At 42.8% G+C, this 20,565-nt stretch overlaps 1 protein-coding gene across 3 annotated transcripts in view; it reads left to right on the top strand.

Moving 5' to 3' along the window:
- Positions 1 to 20,565, top strand: part of Igf1r (insulin like growth factor 1 receptor) — a 290,438-nt gene that overhangs the window by 228,332 nt on the left and 41,541 nt on the right. For all 3 annotated transcript variants that reach the window (XM_074062055.1, XM_074062056.1, XM_074062057.1), the window contains 6 exons: positions 108 to 252; positions 8,776 to 8,990; positions 10,902 to 11,028; positions 12,552 to 12,790; positions 15,339 to 15,506; positions 15,692 to 15,896. In XM_074062055.1, coding sequence (XP_073918156.1) covers positions 108 to 252; positions 8,776 to 8,990; positions 10,902 to 11,028; positions 12,552 to 12,790; positions 15,339 to 15,506; positions 15,692 to 15,896 — 1,099 coding nt within the window. The remainder of the gene's footprint in view (positions 1 to 107; positions 253 to 8,775; positions 8,991 to 10,901; positions 11,029 to 12,551; positions 12,791 to 15,338; positions 15,507 to 15,691; positions 15,897 to 20,565) is intronic.

Raw genomic sequence — 20,565 nt, forward strand, 5'->3', positions numbered from 1 at the left:
CTGGAAACAGGACGTGGCACTGCGTTACTTTCCATCCCCATTTGTATAAATCCAAGCACGTCACCCTGACACTGAAGTGCTTGGTGACACTGTCTCCTTTACTGTAGATAACATTGCCACAGAGCTGGAGAACTTCATGGGGCTCATCGAGGTGGTGACCGGCTATGTAAAGATCCGCCATTCCCACGCGTTGGTCTCCTTGTCCTTCCTGAAAAACCTGCGCCAGATCTTAGGGGAGGAACAGCTGGAAGGGTAAGTGCTCCACTTACCCTTGTCATGAGATGACATTGTCGTATTATAAAAAAGTATGATGCCCTTCCTTGTGAAATGGAAGGAAGGAAGAAGCCAAGATACTGCCCCTGCAGCCTAGGTGGTGGCCCACCTCCCTGTGCAGGGTCTTGTGTAATCTTTATTCTCTAACCTTAGGATACTACTATTTAGAGAAACAGATGTTTTAATTCTTACCGGGTCAGACCTTTCATTCGGGGATTACGTGTCTAAGTGTGGCCAGTGAGACAGATAGCACAAGAGCGACAGTACTCAGTCTGTCATGCTTAACTCCAATGGAATCAGTATTCATATGACCCTTATTTGCCTCAGGATGCTGTACTAAGCTACATAAAAGCCATCCTGTCTTAAAATGTCAGAACATAAGGGACTTGGGAACATGAGGACAGTTTGTTTTGTTATAATGAAATCTTGATTCACAGAATTGTTTTTATTGATTAGCTTATAGGATTTGCAGCAATAGGTAGAATTTTTGCCTTCTTCAGAGATATGTTTTGTGATGGGGATTTTAAAAAAGTGGTGAGTTTTTCACCAGAGGGTAAAAGCTGGTGCATATTGAATATACAGCTTCTTTCCAGCTGTTAGCCTGGGTGTACCTTTGCTATGTCTGTTTCTGTTCACATTCTCCCTTTTAAAGAAGGCTCTTGCCTGGCTTTAAGCTAATGCTTTGAAATAAATAGAGTTGTCAAGTAAGGAGTGAATTCTTTATAAAGAGAATTTAGGAAAATAATTTAGGGGAAAAAAAGAGGTGGGAAGGTCATGGGAAAGGTTGTCCTTGCTGATTTATCTGCCCCAGTTGGATAAAGTTACCACATAAGGGTTTCTTTACAGACTCCCAGTTTTTCTCAGACTAACTGTTGGTTGGTCTTAAATTCTTAAAATTCCATCATCTGATATAGCTAGAGAGAGAGAGAGAGAGAGAGAGAGAGAGAGAGAGAGAGAAGCTCTTCATTCCCTCCTTGAAAAGAGCACTGTCCTCCCTGCTGGGAACACTGAATCTTTTAGAAAAACTTCTTTCCCCTTTCAAATTCAAGGAGGCTACCACTGTGCCCAGCCCCATATCTCTGGTATGGTGGGGCTCTGCCAGTGTGAGGTGATAGCCATTGTTTGTTGTGTTGAACTTTAAAAGCTCAGTCTTTCTCTCTCTCTCTTGTTTTTTTCTTTCTTACCCGCTTCAAGTGGATCTGTGTTCTGGAATCCTTGATATCACTAAGTACTTTTTCTTTGGAAGATAGGTAGCTGTCAAGTTTGCTGGCTGCTTATGGATACATGTATCTTGTTTTGCTTTTTAACTCTCCCAGACTGAGTAAATAATGGGCATAGAGGAGAGACAAGCTGAGAGGAGACATTAATTAATTTATATTAGGAATTGTTATGTGGTATGTTACCTTCTCATTGTGGGTTAGCTTAAAAGTATCATGTACTTAAGTGTAAATGATAATTAAAGCCTGGTTTTTATGTGCAAGAATATTTATGATGTATCTCTCATTATACGAAACTTACATGAAACCTAAAGTATCACTGGGGTCTTTTCAAGGATGCATGTTTTTAAGGCTTCCTAGGTAAGCATCAGGCACCTACTCTGCTATTAGCATTTCAGATGGAAGGAAAAACAGCTGGGTCCTAGCTTTTCCCAGTCTGTGAGCTACTTCATGGACACCATCTCCTCACCTAGGATGTTTAAGTTTCTCGTCTATCTTGATGGGAGTTGTTTTCTCTCACCTGCCTTCCTTAACCATGACCAAAAAAGGTATCACTCACCTTTACTTGGGACGAACCCATTGAGAGCTGTCTGTTTCGTGGGTGACCAGTAACAACTCACTCTGTTTCTCCTCCTTAGACTTAGGGATGGAGTTAGGCTCAGTCCCTTCACCTATTCCCCTCATTTCTTCTGCAAGAATGCATAATTTGTCTCATATGAAAAAAACCAAAACAAAACCAAGGCATGAATGTAAAAGAGGGACCATTTTAGGGGGTTGTATCAAGTGGGGAGAGTGGAAAGCAAAAGGAAAGGGTGAGTATGATCAAAGTACATTATATGCACAAATGAAAATAATGAAACCCATCAAAATGGAAAAATGGAGATGAAGGGATAAGAAAGAGCAGCAGAGGGGGTAAATATGATCGAAGTACATTATATGCATATGTGGAACTCTCACAATGAACTCCTTTGTACAGCTAATATATGCTAATGGGAGGGGGAAGAAATGCAAAGTCAGAGAAGAAGAGAAGAAAGTGGGGAGATAAGCAGATGAATGTCAGCAATGCAAAGCACAACTTGCAAAGTGCTCCAGGGGGGAGAGAGGAATGTGCAGTGGGTGTGAAAAAGGGATATCACTGATGAAGCTCATACAGGCTTCTGAGAAGAGGTGGCATTTGAGATGGTCCTTGAAGGGATTCCAGAAATACTCAGAAAACAGAGGGTGAAGACAGACAATCAGGGAAGAGGACAGGAGCAAAGGCAACAAGTTTGGGCACCCTGGGGCCTGTTGGGCAAATAACAGCAGAGAGGTACATGCTAGTAAAATGACGTAACATGGTATTGCACCCACGTTTGTGTGGAGGTTATAATTTAAGAAGGTCGTGGAACACATTCAGGGCTTTTGTGTAAGAGGTGTATTAGCGGAGCTGTCTGAATTTTAATTTCAGTGTGACTTAACCAGGATAACTTTTATCTTGCTGTTTCCCAAACTTTGTGATCCATTAGGATTATCAGGGCAGAGGAAAGAGGCTTTTAAAAAAACCTGATGCCCAGGTTATACCTCACCCCAATTCAATCAGAAGTTTGGGGCTGGAATTCAGGTATCAGTAGTTTCATAAAGATTTTAGGTACTTTCAGCATGTAGGGGAGATTGGAAACCACTACTCTATCCCTTTACTTCTCATGTGTGTATCCCCAAAGCACTTTGATTAAAAATAAAATAGATAAATGGATAGACAGACAGACAGACAGATAAACATTCTTGTCACAGTGCTGCCTTGAAGTACTATATCTCTTGAGCTTCTCTTAACAGCCAGTGAGAACACACATGTTGCCATTTGGTTCAGTAGAATGAAAGTTTGGTAGCCTTTTGTTTTGATGAAAACTGGAGCAATTCATTTTGTAAGATTCGTCCAGCCTTGGCTTTCAAAGATGTCACTTTAATATTTAGTTCTCAAAAAGTCTCCTGAGCAGTCCATAACAGGAATCCATTCATTTTACCTACAGTAGAGCTTCCTAGTCCTTTATCTCATACTCACAGTGATGAGCTAATTTCTTAACCGAATTTCCAGGCTGGTGACAGAAAGAAGCAGAAGCTCATCAGAACAGAGATCCAGGGTGGTCAGTTGCTGAAGAAAACCCGGCAGTACCCAGATGGTGTTAGGCGGTCTTTGATTTGACTAGGACTCAGAGTATCATCCAGGACTGACGTCCCTGTGTAGTGTGGTGTGTTTCTAGAGTAATGAGATACTAAGAAAATCAAGGCGTTCTGCTGTTTGCAAAGGAAACTGATTCTGTAATCCACATGTACAAGATTTCTGTAATTTCTAAGTCCTCGAATAAGAGAGAAAATACAATTTGGAAAATCCCCTTACTTGGACAACCTTGTTTTCTGATGCCATCAGATAAATTAGTTGAAATTTCAAATTCTTTGATGCTAGCAAGGAATGTTGTTTTAAGTAAAAATATAGAAAGGTGGTAAATTATAGGGTTGGGGGTGTGATTCAAGTAGTAGAGCACCTGCCTAGCAAGCTAGAGCCCCTGAGTCTAAACCCCAGTACCACCAAAAAAAAAGGGGGGGGGGAAGGGAATCGAAATTCTTAGATGCATTTAGGCATTTCTATGTTTATGTCCCCATCAGTTGACTTCACAAAACTGAGTACTTTAGATTACCTTCTTGCGGCTCTGAGACTATGGGTACACTTTTAAAATATATGTGTATATATATACACAACCACATGGCCCTGCAATTCCAGAATTTACCAGTTTTTTCCCAAGAGAAATGAAAACATTCCTATGTAATACTCACGTATAAATGTTTGTTGGCAGTATTGTTCATTATAGTCTTCCCCCCTCCCGCAAAAACAAAAACAAAAACAGCTCATTGGAAACTCTAAATGTTCATCAGCAGATGAGTGAGTAAACAAAATGTGACACAATGCCATATTACTCAAGAATAAAAAGGGATGGAGTATGATACATGTTAACAACATAAGTGAGCCTCAAAAACACTAGTCTAAGTATAAAAAGAAAGACCCAAAAGACTGTATTGTATGAATCTCTTAAGGTTTAATTTCTAGAAAAGGCAGAAGATAGCAGCTTATGGAGACAGTAGATGGCTGGGGGTAAGAGTGGAAACTGACCTCCAGCAGGAACAAGGGAACTTTGAGGTGATGGGAATGTCTTCAAATTGGGTATAGGTGATGGTTGGAGAGCTGTATAAATTGACAGAAGGTCATAGAACTGTACATTTATAGTGAAATAAGTTTTTAGTGGTAAGTTATACTTCAATAAAGCTAGTTTTTAAAAACACTCAACAAAGAGGAAATGCTTTCTGGGTATCTGAATTGTGCCTAGTTCCACATTTCCACCCTTGCTGAGACCTTGTGGATGGTGGAACCTTGGACTTGGGATGGTGAAATGAGCCATCTGCAGATGGGTTGGAGGGGCATGGTGAGAAGGCCAAAGCCTGAATCAGTGGTAGGTTGCTCTGTGCTGATGAGAGCGTCAGTGTGCTGGGTTCTGATGCCCTCTAGAGACAGCTCCCCGCAGTTTCTCCTCAGAGAAGTGAACAGGAATTATAACTTGTATATTTGCAGATTTTCTTTCCATATGTCAGCAAGGGTTTGAAAGGGGGAATGTCCCTTTGTACCTCTGTAGGCTGGAGACCTCAGGCTCAGCCCCATTTGTCAAGGCACAGGACTTGCCTGGTTTCTGTGACTTTGTTTTGGGGGGTCTTTGACACTTCAGAGAGCAGAACAGGTCATCCCACACCTTTGTGAGGTGATTCAAAGCTCACAGGACCCTTTCATATTTAGCTCACTCAATTCTTCCACCTGTCTTTGGGGCCACAAGAGAGCAAGGAAGGCACCTCCCATTTGCAGCTGAGAAACTCCAGCCAGGGAGAAGCTGGATAAACTGACCAGAGTTGTTCCTTAGTAAGTAGTGAAGGCGAAGCTCAGACCTGATTTTTTTTTTTTATTCCCAAATGGAATTCTCTGAACCCTGTACCTGGGTGTGTCTTCAAGTACCACTCAGATCTCCAGCCATTGTGCTTCTCCTTGCCTCCCACCCTTTCTGCAGATAGGAAGGAGATGGTAGTGTTGACAACTCAAAGAAAAGTCAGCCCTGATGGTAGCCACAAGTCACAAAGCTGAACATGCAATTATGAGCCAGGTAGGCATTTAGAATATTCATATTGTTGACACAGTAATGCCCCCCAAAAGATAACTATCCACTCCAAACCCACCCCAGGTGATCCACAGATTGGCAGAAGGAACCTATCCAAGGAGCGAAACTTTTTTTTCAACATTGAGAAGGCTGAAAGCCAAAATGCCATTATCAATAAAACCGGGGCATCATGGCGTGGAAATGGAGAAAAAGAAAAAAACTGAATTTTTAAAAATATTCTTTGGATGTAATGGCAGAGAATTTAGAAACAATTATAAAATCACATTTACTGAATACTTTCCTTTAGGAAATAATGACAATTTAAGTATATTTTGAAGATGTGCAGACAGGTCTCTGCCTTGTACCATCTTTTAATTCGCATGTAATCATGGAAGAAATTTGGGGAAGTAGGGCCCCAAACTGGGGTCACAAAAACAAGAGGAGTATTGAATGGCTTAATTATTATTTTGATAAGGGTTTTATTTTTATTTTTCTTTACCTTCCACATGCTCCATAATGCCTGGGTTTTATTGATATTGGAATCTTGGCTCCCAGCCTTATTAATGTTGTTTTTTTGTTGTTGTTTTTAAGTGTTTGTATTTACTGTAAAAAGATGATCATGCTTTTCAAAGTGATCAATCAAATACACAGAATTTCAGTGTGCCTGCCATTCATTTGTCAAATTCCTCATTTATAATTCATGCTTCCTCTCTGGAGAGAAGAATATTTTGTTCAGAAGGTTATTTTCAGTGCAGTTCTATTTCCTGCTAGTAAAATTAGTTACTAAAAGAGGTCTAGTCCTGGGTTGAAATGGAAGTTTGACCTGATTAATTGGCCCTTACCTCTGTCTTGGGGCGGTTTCTCCACCAACAATGAGATTTTGTGCTCTGGGGCTATCTCAGGAACCTGGGAGCCGCCATACTCTTTGGGGTCAGCCTTGACTCAGCAGAGTCTCCTTCAGAGCTGGAAATATCCCATGAGCAAGGGTGGACTTATAATAGGACAAATCTGGTTTCACCTCTGCACCCTTTCTTCGGTTGTATGACTGTACTGAACCACCTTATCTGCCGGTAGACGGGCTCTGCCCCCTGGGGCAATAGAGCTAACCAGGACTGGGTTCAAGGACTGCTCTCAGAGACATAAGATACAGCCTTGTATTGCAGTCTGGATTTAGTTGAACAGTGTCTTAAGCTCCTTTTGCAGGGCATATGGTGTTAGGGAAAGATCACTTGGTAAAGGGTAGGATTGTTGACGTGCAAGTTTTTCCATTTGGTGACCATTAAACTCACTGAAGATGAGTTTGTGAAGTGCCTGGCTTGGTTTCAGAGGCACTGTCTTAGGGCTCCTTTGCTGGTTCATTAAACCCCTGTGTGGGTAGCACTCCCACACCCAGCATGTGTGTACAGAGGGCCCAGTGCTATGGGGAGAGTTGAGGCTTTCAGGCTAGCAGGACAGCCATCTCAGCTCTGTTTTCTCCTCTGGACATTAGGGCTCTTTAAGCCAACAAGGAGCTCAGATGTCACTGGTTCATGCCTCTTGCTGTCCCGGGAGTGAGAATGAGTAAACAAATTGTGCTACAAACAGCGCTAAAGGACCTGCCTTTGGCATGGCATTTCTGGTCCTGGATGCCTGCCTCCAAACTCCCTTCTGAACTGTATTTCTTTGTGAATTCTCAAGGAAGTATCAAGGATGCTTGGCAGCATTGTAATTATAACTCATGCTTCACTCGAGATGTGGCTCAAGCTGAGAACAGACCAGCTGGTTAGAGGTCCTGATTTGAGTGTAATGAAGATCCTGAGTAGATATGGAGAGGTGCTGATAGACAGACTCTGGTACATAAGGAGGGCTTTGGAATTCTCTTTATTCTGGCTCTTCCCGGTTCTGCGTGGAGAGTGAGGGTGTTTTATTCTCTTCATGTTTGTTGATTGGGTCTGTGAGTGGATCTTAGATATAGCTCAATGTGATGTCCCAAGTCCTGAGCTCTGTAAGAGCTCCCAAAAGTAACTGAGGCTAGGTGGAAGAGGAGGAGAAGAATGGGAGATGATGTCTACCCATCAACATAGTGGACTCAGACCATCATTTGCAGCATTTCCTGCTGGCTTTCTGGGGACACCAGAGAAAAAGACCTGCTGCAGGGATCTTTCTCCAGACCCCCAAGGTGAAGCTATCCCTAGAGATGGGTTCCTCCTGACACCAAGATAGCCAACAGTAACTGTTTCCTCTGTTGGCCATCCCCATGGCTTCCCTTTTTTGGACAGCTTGGGTACTAAGGGAGGAGCCATGCCCAGCCTCCAGCATATTGCTGGAGCTCAGCCTCTGTTATACCAGCAGTTCTGCAAGTACAGTCCCCAGGACTGGCAGCATTAGCCTCACCTGGCACATGTTAGAAATGCAGATTCTCTGCCCACTCCAGATGGCTGCATCAGCTCTGGGAGTGGGACCCATACTGAAACCAAGCTTTGTGCCTATCAAACTTGGATAAGTGTATTAGACACTGAATCCTGCTGTTGGATGGGGTGCCTCAGGGTACTCTCTTCCCCCCATACCTCCAGGGAATGAAATAAGGGCTTCTCAGAGTGGAAAGATAAATGTGAAGGACGGAGCAGCCTAGAGCTGCCCTTCCCTAGTCTGTCTCCCATCCCGTTCTGTGCTGCCGATTGGGCACGGGTAGGATTTACTCCCAAGTATAATGGGAAACTTTGCAGCAAATATGTAAGCTGTTCCGGTTGGGTAGCAGAGCATGTCTATTCTCTCATGGACCAATTTCAAACACATTGTACATACCTGCCTCTGAGAAAAATAACCAAAGGCATCCCTAGGGAATGCTTTGAGGTACGTCCTCTGCAGTGAGAAGCTTTATGTGTTGGTAATGGAGGTCATGAAATTAGCTAGTGTCCTGTTGATTTCAATATGTTGTCCTTGACTCATGCTGTTGCCAGTGTTAACAGTGGCTGTCTGCTCTCATGTAGCATCAACCAGCAACTTTCTTGTTGGTAAAGGAAAGTGTGTTATCCAGCCACATACATGGCAAAGAGGACCTGTGTCAGATGGTACCAGTAGGTTGCAAGGGTACCATGGACACAGCAGTTGCACTAATGTGGATTTCTGTGCTTCAGGAACTACTCCTTCTATGTCCTGGACAACCAGAACTTGCAGCAGCTGTGGGACTGGGACCACCGCAACTTGACCATCAAGTCTGGGAAAATGTACTTTGCTTTCAATCCCAAGCTCTGTGTTTCTGAAATTTACCGCATGGAGGAAGTGACGGGGACGAAAGGGCGCCAGAGCAAAGGGGACATAAACACCAGGAACAATGGAGAGAGAGCTTCCTGTGAGTGACAGCACCTAAACTGTTGGGCCCCAACATTTGTAATTAGCACAGACCTTTATCTGGTTGGGGAATGGACAGCCACCTTCTCATTTGACTTGGGACTGCTGGGCCATCTCAGCCCACACCTTGCTTCTACTGTATAGATTCCTAATAAGTCCATATTAATACATTTTCATGACTATGTGAGTGTGTTAAACATTTATAAATACTCAGATTCTGAAGGCATGCTCACAGAATACACTGCTAAATATCTTTTTCTATGCAGGCATACGTTTTTCAAAGACGAGCCTGTGCATACCAGCCCTGTGAGTGGGCCAGCTCTGCCTTGGTCTCCCTCAGGATGGGCCAGAAGCCTCAGGGTAGAAAGCTGGGGACCACTGGCTCCCTGTTCCTCACACTTGGCCTTCTCCTTGTCATATATCCCTAATACAAAGAAGATGGGGTGAGCCTACATACTTGAGTCCATAATATTTTTAAATTTTTGAACAATGTAATTATAACCTTGCTGAAGTGGCACAACTTTGACTTTGAGGTCTTATGAACCTGGTGGAGCCCAACCTCTGTTAGACCAGCATTGTAGTCCTAAGACTGGGTATCACAGCATGTGTGGGAAATTGCCTTCAAAAGTGTGTGGCTCTTCCAAGCATGTTGGTGCATGCCTGTAGTCCCAATACTCAGTCAAGAGGTGGGAGCAGGAGAGGAGGCATGAGTTCAGGGCCAGCCTGGACTACATAGTGAGACTGTGTCTCAACAGACACACGCACACGCACACATACACAGAGTGAATCCATTAATTGCTTAACTTTTGGTCTTGTCTTGTCTTGCAGGTGTCTGGGTTTACCTGGTTGATACTCAGATAGTCCAGGAGGCATTTTAGAGGAAAGAGCTAGAAATGGAGAGCATATTTACAGCCAGTGCCTTTGCCCTCCCTGCTACGCTAAGCCCCTGCCTTGTTTCCTGTGCAGAGCACAGAGGTTTTTCAAAGTGCTTCTCTCCTTAGAGTCAGCCAGCCTGACCTGCCAGATCATGTATACAGTATTTCCCTTTGAAAATACAACTAGGATTTTCTCTAAATAACACTCCAGCAGGACCTGCAACATTTTTCAGAGTGTAGTCAAGCACATTTTGCCCAAAAAGCTTCTTCGTGTTTTACTGCCTTCAGTCCCTCAACTTCAAACTCTCATTGTGCAGTGGGGCTCAGGCATACGTAGAGGAAAGGACAATTCAATGGAGGATCTCTTTGAGAATGGCAGTCACCAGTCCTTCCCTGCTTCTCATTGTAGTTGGTTCAGAGGACAGGAGGGGATTAGGGTGGCTTCCCTCTGTACTTCACTTATCAGGTGCACCCACCATTGAGCACAGAGGACTTGTCTAGCACCGCTGCTCTGGTCAGTACTTTATCTAGTGTAGGCCTCTAAGGAGTGCCTGTGTCCTTTCAATTTCATACCCAGTTCAGACTAATAGAAACTTTCTGTGGCTCACTTGGGGTCTCACACCTTGCAGAACAGGTGCCATCCTCTCTTGGAAGAGTCAGTCCAACATATAGGTTTACTTTCACTCAGCCAGGCCCCCTTTGGCAGCCAGCATGTTAGGAGTGGGCAGAAAGTAAAACTATCTCATTCACAGAAGTGACCCTTCTCACAGGTTAGGAAACAATCAGAGGTTTATGTCTCATTCCCTGTGCAAGTGGCATTGAAATGACTGAACTAAAACAAAGAAGTGAACCCCTAGGAACTCCACAATGAAATGTGTAGATTCTTAGTGGGAAATGAGAAAGCTTACCTATGACGTCCAGACAAGGACTAAACCTGGACTTCCAGCTTTGGGGGGAAAGGGAAGTTGTGCCCAGACAGGTATCTTTTCGGAGACACATGTATCTCTGTCACTCATGGATGTGCCTCTCTGCCCCAGGTGAAAGTGATGTCCTACATTTCACCTCCACCACCACGTCAAAGAACCGCATTATCATAACCTGGCACCGGTACAGGCCTCCAGACTACAGAGATCTCATCAGCTTCACCGTTTACTACAAGGAGGCGTGAGTTTTCCTATTTGTTGATGCCATTCTCTCAACAGGGCTGGGAGTGGATACTGCCAGTCCCTTGGTCATTGCATGTATTGGCTGAACAGGGTCTCTGCAAGGTCCCCAGGAAGCAGGCCAAGTGACCCTGCTTTATCCTCATGTATCTCCTCAGTTGTCATGTGACATTCCTCCTAGCTGGTGATAGCCACACATGTTGGCTTGAGGTTTTTCACTGTTTAGTGGGTAGTAGTGTTTGAGTAAGTTCAATCCAAAGAGGAAAATGTTGGTGTTGTAGATAATTGGGTCAGTCTAAACTGTCATAAGCTGGGAACTTGGTTGAAGTATTGTTTCAGCCTTCGTGCCCATGAACCACTACTCCAGAAATACCCCATAGTATGCACAGCTGTCTTTGAGCTTACCCCATACTGGTCCATTGTCTTCTTCCAGTCATATTTTGCATGGGTGTCTCCCAGTTTCTACTCTTGAGTCATGAGCCCTCCAACAAAGGAAGAGGACTAGAGAGAGACCAACCTTCATGCCTCCAACCTTTCATGACTCCTCCCAGAAGCTTCTGGGGGGTGTGTCTTAAGACATAGCCTGCACAGCCATGACTTACTTCTCCAGGTTGCCGCTCTCCTTGACCTCCTGAATACAGATAATTCCCCGGTCTGCTTAATCATCCCTTTAACCAGATTCCATCTCATAGGTCTCTTTTCCATGTGCTTAGTTTCCTGAGAGTGAGAACCAGAGGCAGCATAGACAGCAGCTGGTACCCTACCCATTGCTGGAGCCAGGAACTATGGGAATTGTCATAGCCAATGAGAAATGGGAAGCTCAGGATTATTCAGCATTCAGTGTTTGTATGTATGGAAGGGGTCCTCCATGATCTACCATCTTGATGGTTATGTTAATTCTGTTACAGAAGCCAATGACCAGTGACCCTTTCATCTTATAAATATAGAATCCCTACCCAACTATGCATCTGTGCAAAATACTCTATTCTCTTTGAAAGTCCTACAAATATATTGGCAACGTCCGCTGGTAATTTCACTAAGGAGCAGAAGCTAGTTTCTGAGACAATCTTGAAACGAAATATTTGAATGAATATTATGAGATACTTAAACATCAAAATGGGCTATGAGCAATTTAAATTTTAGAAGCTACTTCTGTTTCTGTAAGATAGCTCAATTTTCTCTCCAGAAATTACCCTTTATCAATATCTGTTTTCATTAAACAACTGGGCTTGTTTTTTCTAGATGTGGAAAAAAATGCTGCAATTCAGGAGTGAGAAAAATAAGATCTGCATGTCTTCTTAAGGAGACATTTTCAGTCCCAGTAACTGTAGAACTTGTTCTTGTTGTTTGGTAGACTGGTGAATCCCAGAGTCCAGTTGTTTAATTTTATTCTGCTTGATAAACCAAATTGATTATTACTTTCACTTAGAATTCCATCATGGAAAGTGTGACATGCTTAGCCCTTGGGGAAGACCCTTGAGAGCTTTGATGTCAGAGCCCAGCACTTGGTTGGTTGTCTTTCAGACCCTTTAAAAATGTCACAGAATATGATGGCCAGGATGCCTGTGGCTCCAACAGCTGGAACATGGTGGATGTGGACCTACCTCCTAACAAGGATAAGGAGCCTGGCATTTTACTGCATGGTCTGAAGCCCTGGACTCAGTATGCTGTCTATGTGAAGGCTGTGACCCTCACTATGGTGGAAAATGACCACATCCGCGGGGCCAAGAGTGAAATCTTATACATTCGCACCAATGCTTCAGGTATCCACACACGCACCACACAAGCCCTACCATTCCCTGTTTCTCTGTGTCCTTGCTGTACTTATATAGACGAGGTGTAGTTATAGGGCCAGCAATAAGACATGCCTGTTGCCTTTCTCATCACTGCATAATACTGTATTGTATACTTTTTTCCTAATGCCAGCACCTTAAGCTATTCAGTCTTGTTTTCTGCACTTGGTAACATCTTCATCATCTATCTCACTGCTCCGTGCTGATGAGCCTAGGTCCTCCATGGTGCTGGGATGGTTTTCTTGGAAGGCTCAACCAAGAAGTAGCCATTTATGACTTCTCTTGCTTATTATGCTATTCAAACTAGGAGCTGAAACCATGCTAATCTACATGCTACTGGTTTATGGCTTTCTGGTTTTCTCTCTTTATTCTGTAGCCACTGGGATTCCCAGTAGATAGACAAAAGCTGAAAATCTATAGACCTAGTATATTGTGGATATTTAAAATCTGACTGTTGACCAATGAAAACATTCCTCCTTCTCACCTTATGTTCATGTTCTAAAGTATCCCATTTCTCAATTCTAGAACCTAGACATGTAAAAGCAAACATTGATGTATATTTTCTAAGTATATATATAGACCAGTTTAGAGGTAGGAAAAGGCACTTCATTTTCAAAGACAGTGATTGTCTTCATCCATTTGGGCTACTACAGCAGCCCACTACTACTGTGTGGCTTATAAACAACAGATATTTATTTCTCACAGTCTAGAGAGGAAGTCTAAGATCAAGGCACTTGCACGTTCAGTGCCTGGTGGGAGCTAACTTCTAGATTCACAACAAGCTATCCTTTTGCTTTGCCCTCACATGGCAGAAAGAATGGACAACAGAGCCTTTGGTACCCTTTTTGTAAGACCACTAATTACATTTATTAGGGCTCCATCCTCATGACTGAATCACCTTCCAAAGGTTCCAACTCCCACTACTATCACCTTGGAAGTTAGGATTTCCATATAGGAACTTGTTAGGGAAGGGGCAAGGGCACAGTCTATAAGACCAGTAACCATTTTTTGATAATAGTTATTGTTATACTGAAGAGGGTGTTTTTATATATCCATAAATTAGCACAAAATAAGTTTAAATGGTAGAGTTGAAGGAAAAATGGCAGGGATACCTGATTCCTCCTCTCCTCTCTTGCCCCATTTCAGTGATCCCCTAAGTGGCTACAGTCATGTCAGTGATCCTAAAATGTTTATAGAAATATATTTAGCACATGCTTCTGATGGTAGTCAACAACAGAGTAAGTTTTTCATCTTAAAATTTGAAAGTAAGACTTCCCAGTAAATCGCTGTAGCAAGTTTGAGAAAAATAGGAATCTTTCATTGAGGCAAATTCTTAAGAAAACTATTTCTTTTCCCCAAAGATAGAACCACATCCTGTCCAGGTTGAGTCAGATAATAGTTTGTTCCTCTGCCTCTATTTTTCTTTTTTTGTGGCACTTAACATTGAAATACCTAGGAATAAACTGTTTGTTTTTGAAATCCTTATTTTTGGATACTCTAAAATGGCTGAGCATCGAGTAGTTATGTTTTCTCTGAAAAAGCATTAGTCATTACCTTTTCCCACAGTATCATCCCTCAGAGGTGTTCAGATCCTTATGTGTATTGTACATTCTAAAGCTGTTTGCCCCTTTAGATTTTTAAAACAGCTCGGTCGAACCTGTTGCTTAAGCAACATACAGTGAACATATCTCTTGCACTTCAGAAAAACTGTCAAAATCAGTGATTTTTTTGGACCCAACGAGACCAACAGTAATCTGTACATGTATTTTCTCTTTCTAAATAAGTCAGCTCTGGGTTTGAGTTTTTGTGTCATCAGTAAAGTTTGGTTGATTATGCTTTGCCCATAAATCAGTATTCTTTTTGCTGATAACAGAGTCCTTTTCTTTAAGTTGGGGCTTACAGTGTTTGCATTTTTAGCCTACTTTTCAGAGTGATGTCTCAACCATTCCACAAGCACAATTACAGATCTGTGGATTTCTGTGCTCTTTTCTTCACTTTTTTTTTTTTTCTGATTTCTCTCATATGGATGCATGCACACACACTCACTCACACACATGCTCTCCACCTTTCATTTTGTCTTCTTGCTATTTTTATCAGAGATTGAAAATCTCAGATGAAATCCAAATCAGTCAAGTTTCCCATTTGTTAAACCTGCTGGGGTTAAATGTTTGGGAGAATGTCAGTTGTAATAAATGAGGAAAATCAGGTGTTTGAATTAACTGTAGATTTTAAGTCATCTGCTCTAGCCCTGGCTGCACCCCCACAACCTTTTTCATTTGCAACTCTGCTACATTTGTTTGCACAGAGATTACTTGAGAATAGATGCCATGAAAGGAAATGTTCGCATTTAAATTAATACTCTTTCAAAACAAGGTTCAGTTTTCACTTCGTGTTCCGGTAGTCATAGTTATCTCTTTATCCAGGTCAAACTTACAGCTTCCTGTTTGTTTGCCTTGAGTCCCTGACAGCCTCAACCTTAGGTTCGTTCCATTTTGTGAAATGTGCTTTTCCTTTCCAGTTCCTTCCATCCCCCTGGATGTTCTTTCAGCATCAAACTCCTCTTCTCAGCTCATTGTGAAGTGGAACCCCCCATCTCTGCCCAACGGTAACTTGAGTTACTACATTGTGAGGTGGCAGCGACAGCCTCAGGACGGCTATCTGTACCGGCACAATTACTGCTCCAAAGGTAAGGATGTAGCAGCAGCCAGATGAGAGGTGCAGCTGCTCATTCCAGTTGTCTGAACTTACCTGAGCCCAAAGTCACACCTGTCAGCTCCCGTATTGATTGAAAGGGAGCTATTCTTTTTCCTCACACTTGCGTTATACATGGCTTTCATTCCCACTCTCCTTTTGGCATGTCTTTTCGAAAAGACAAAATTCCCATCAGGAAGTACGCTGATGGCACCATTGATGTGGAAGAGGTGACAGAGAATCCCAAGACCGAAGTGTGTGGCGGCGAGAAAGGGCCTTGCTGTGCTTGCCCCAAAACTGAAGCTGAGAAGCAGGCCGAGAAGGAAGAAGCTGAGTACCGCAAAGTCTTCGAGAATTTCCTGCACAACTCTATCTTCGTGCCCAGGTACCTATACCATGTGAAACATGGTGGTGCTGCTCAGAAAGGTTCAGTTGCTTCCATCTCCGCTATGTAGGGCGTGACACCAGAGCCACAAAGGATGACATGAGCTTGGTCAAGCAGAACTCCACTGGAAGCTGTCTAGCCTAAGGGGAGGGAGCCAGGGCTCATGTTAGCCCATGGGTGTGATAGGTATGCCTGCCTCGGCCACACCATCCCTGCAGAGAGCAGGTGGGACCCTCTGCAGAGAGATGGGGAGATGAAGCTCAGAGAGCTTAAATCACTTGTCCTGATGGAAAGCAGCCAAGTGAAAAGTTTGGTTCCATCTCTGCCCTTCCCACTTCTCTCTGCTATCTCCCCAGCTTGGCAGAAGAGGAGTGAAGCAAAAGGGAAAAAAATCAGAGCCAGTCTTTCTTATAAATTAATTGTACAAAGGAGTTTCATTGTGATATTTACATACATGCATATATGTACTTTGTCAAATTCACCCTGTCTGTATTACTCTTTCTTATCCTCTCTCTCACTCGGTGGCTTTCATTATGCTATTTTCATTCATTCATTCATACATACATACAGACAGAGACAGACAGACAGGCAGGGAGAGTGATAATGTAAGCTTCAATCATATTCACCCCCCCACAGAGCCAGTTTTGAAAGGAGTCTCACCGTCCAAACTTAGCCAGGCACCCCAGGCATCCTTTGTAAGCAGGTTTGGGAGGCAGCACAGAAGACATAGCTTGTCAAAGAAACTGTTGCCAGGCATTCCCTCTTCTGTGCTCTCACCTTAGTTTCTGCAAAGTGGGAACAAGAGTGGAAGAAAGGAAATGTTCAGTAGCTGCACTATTCATGGTAGACAAAAGCTGAGAACAACCCAAGTGTCCATCAGACATGAATGGATAATTGAGATGTGGTATATCCATTCAATGGACTAGTATTCAGCCATAGAAAGGAAATATTGATTGATGATACAGCATGCATGAGCCCTGAAAACTTCGTGCTGAGTGAAACAAAGCCCTGCATGATTCCATGTGTATGGAGTACAGAGAATGGACAGGGAAATGGGATTATTTTATAATGGATAGAGTTTCTGTTTAGGGCATAATGCTGATGGTTGCACAACATTGTGAATGAAATTAGTGTCACTGAACCATATACTTAAAATAGTTAGAATGGCAAGGTTTGTGGTGAATTCATAATCTTTAATTTTAACATACAACTTTGCCACAATTTAAAAAAAAAAGATAGTGAACAAAATAATTTTTAAAAACCAAGAGAAAACATTAGAACAGCGAGTGATGCCTAGGAAAAGAGATGGAAATTGAGTGCTGGCATGACTCCCTGTCTTCCTGAAAGATTATAGTGCAGAATTTGGAAATGGCTACATACGTGAAAACTAGATGGACAGCTGGGTTCAGATCAGTGATGTGCTGGTGGCACCTGCCCCAGTCTTCCAGCTCTCTGCCTCTGAGAAACCCCAGAAGCCAATAGTCACTATTTTATTTCATTATTACTTTGTCCTTAAAGAATTTTTTAGTTTGTAACAACAAATGGATTTTAAAGTGATTTTTTTTCCTGTCACATGACTTTCTTGATATTTGTGAAATAGTCAAAGGTAGCCATCTTTCTTGGAAGAACCAGTGAAGTAGAAAATAAAGACCTTTTAAAGTTACTGTTTCCTTTTGAGAATGAAACTCCTCACTGCTTGGTGGGTTTGTTTCCCCTTCCTTCCTTTCTGGTAGTTAAAGCTGCTCGATCTGCAAGTGTCTAGAAACCTGCTTCGGGTCTTCCCTCCTGCCTTGCTGGTGTAGCTGCTGTTGGCAGGCAGCTCAGTCTGCTATCAGGTGTTAGCCTGTGGTCCGGTGTGTACTGCTGTTTTCTTATCTGTGATAGCTGGGTACCATATGTGGTTCCTAGAATCTGACAGCTCAGAGATGTTTGAAACTGGAACTCTGTGAGGTTTGGTGCCCTCTCTGACATTCTTAATTAATTTACAATCTCTCTGGGCCTTGAGCCTACATTCTCACAAACCAAGGCTTTTTTTCTCTTTGCAGCCTTCATGTGGTTCATTCCATCCAGGTCAGCAGAGGCTCAGCAAGAGGCAATTCCAGTTATTACAGGAATGGGCAATCATGGAGTGTCCCAAGCAGAATGGGCAGGAAGTTGTCCTTTTTTCCCTCTTTGGTGCTAGAAACCAAACCAAGGGCCTCACACATGCTAGACAAGCACTCTACCACTGAGCTACATCCCCAGTTCCAGGAAGTTGTCTGTTTATTCTCCATCAAAAGTTACTGGCAACATTAAGGTCCAGGTTGTGAGTCAAAGATTCAGAAATGTTTCTAGTCCATTATCTCTTACTCTTACAAAGTATCTGAGACTAGGTAGTAGGTAAAACTTGAAGTTTTGGAGGCTTAAGAGCATGCAATGAGCATCTGCTCTGCTCTGGTGAGGGCTCCCTTGGCTGTATCACATGGCAAAGCATCATAGTAGAAGCAAAAAGGAAGAGAGCACAAAGCAGCCAGGAAACCAAAGACCCATACCCTTTCTCTTTTATAACAGTTCACTGTTGTGGAACAACTCACTCACTCACTCCTGGAGACTACTGAAATCCCTTCTGAGAGCAGCACCTATATATATTACGTCACCTATAGTGAAGTAATCATCTCCCCCAAAAACCCCACCTCTTAAAAGTTCCACCACCTCTCAGTACTGCCACACCGAGGACCAAGCTTCCAGCATAAGAACTGTTGGGGAATAATGGGAAGATACTCCATTATTGTTAATAATATACTCAATAGGCCCCTTACATTTATAGTCAAATGCTACCATGTTAAGTGATGTGAAGATACAGATGTGGTTGATACAGATGTTATTAATGCACAGAGTTTGTTTTGTTGGGTTTAAGATAATAAGTTTTCTCTCTGCTGTATCCCACGTGATAAATGCATTCATCCGTGATGAGTGTAGATCCCATAATTTGTCTGTGGTGAGACAACACAACTTACAAGAAATGAATTGTGAAGTCTGGTTTTTGTTTGTTTGTTTGTTTTATAACTAAAATTGTCCAAAACCTAGTACAATTTCTTTCAATTCATTCTAAGAACAATTTATTTGGGGTCAAAAACCAAATAGGCGAGATTTAGTTTCTTCTATGTTGTCCAGCTTAGCCTGCTTGAATGGAAACTATAGTTTGTAAAGTTGCTTTCTGAAGTTGATACTTGGTGGCAAATGCCTTTCATTGACCACCATTTTTATTTTGCAAATCATATAGTTTTTTTACACTGGCTTAAATGTTGACAGATGTTCAGAAGTAAAAGGCTTTCTAATGGGAGTAGGTTGTATCACAGACTGGAGTGAGGAAAGTTGGCAACAGTACCTACTGTTGGTCACTCCACTTGAAATGTAGCTATTGCAAAGAATTATGTATAGGCTACTCTGTTACTCCATCCCTTGTCTTCCTGCTAATAGTTTGTGTTGCCTCCCTCCCCCACTTCTTGACTTGGTGTCAAAAGAGTGACTGCTATGTAATCTCAAATTGTGGTGTTTACAAATAAATAGACTGTTGAGCATACTTAATGGTGTAATACCATTTCAATAGTGGTAGCCTGGTGGAGAGGGGTGGATCAAGCCCAAGCAACTTCTTACTTGCAGACACAAGTTTGTGTTGTGTTAGTTTTGAAAGGAAGGCAGGAAACTTACTGGTAATGTGTTGAAAAAGATCTCCCTAGCAATCGGTGTGGTTTCTTGTGTTTTCCTTCCAGGAAGGTAGATGGTTGGTTGGTTTGTTGGTTGCAGGGTAGAAGGATGGCAGATTATCAGCCTCATTTCCCAACCCTTTTTCCACAGCATTGTGAAAACAAAGGCACATTCCCCTAACCTTGTGGTTTTCTGACTTTAGATGAGCCTGTCTGTGATGGACAGTTTGAGCCTTTAGTGGGGCCTGATGTGTCGCTGCACAGTGAAGGACTATGCTTTTGCAGGTGAATCCATGGGCCAATCAGACTAAGGAGCCATTTGCCCTGCCCCTTAACCCTCTAATTTCCCCTTCAGATTCTGGCCAAGGGACCAGCTTTCCTATGTGAACTTTTGCTCTCTATTCCTGTCTCATCCTTGAGAAAAATGAGTTCCATGTATTCTAGATGTCCTCATTTCCCTGGACTCTTAACTTTTCTTACCTGATGACAATCATCCCATTATATCCCCTCAACCCCTTTGCCCTGCACAAGATAAGCCACACCTGCCAATGGCCGCCTCAGCATCTTGTTTTCCCCCATTCATCTGTGGCTGACCTGAGGGTTGCCATTGCCCTGTCTGGGTGCTTCTCCCATATTCTGTAGACTTTGTTGATTCTGTAAATATTAGGAGACTCTTTCTAAGGCTTAGAAGGGAGCCCAAAAGCCCATTTTTCTCTATCCCACCCAGGCAGCAATTTGGGGGTCTCATATCCCACAATTTTTCATGGTGGTATCATTCCCTGGGGATTATATGCCTTCCCTTTGCTTTTCTGTCATTGTGTTTCTCAGGTGCTACTTAAGTTCATAACAAAAACTGCAACCCTTTCATCAGCAGAGCCTTAGGGAGCCACAGGTACCCACTGAATACCAAGCAAAGCCAGACTTAGAAGGCCTACAGGAAGAGCCAGGCGTGGTGTGCATACCTATAATCCCAGCTTCACAGG

The sequence above is a fragment of the Castor canadensis genome, chromosome 19, assembly GCF_047511655.1.
Source record: "Castor canadensis chromosome 19, mCasCan1.hap1v2, whole genome shotgun sequence".
Lineage (NCBI taxonomy): Eukaryota > Metazoa > Chordata > Mammalia > Rodentia > Castoridae > Castor > Castor canadensis.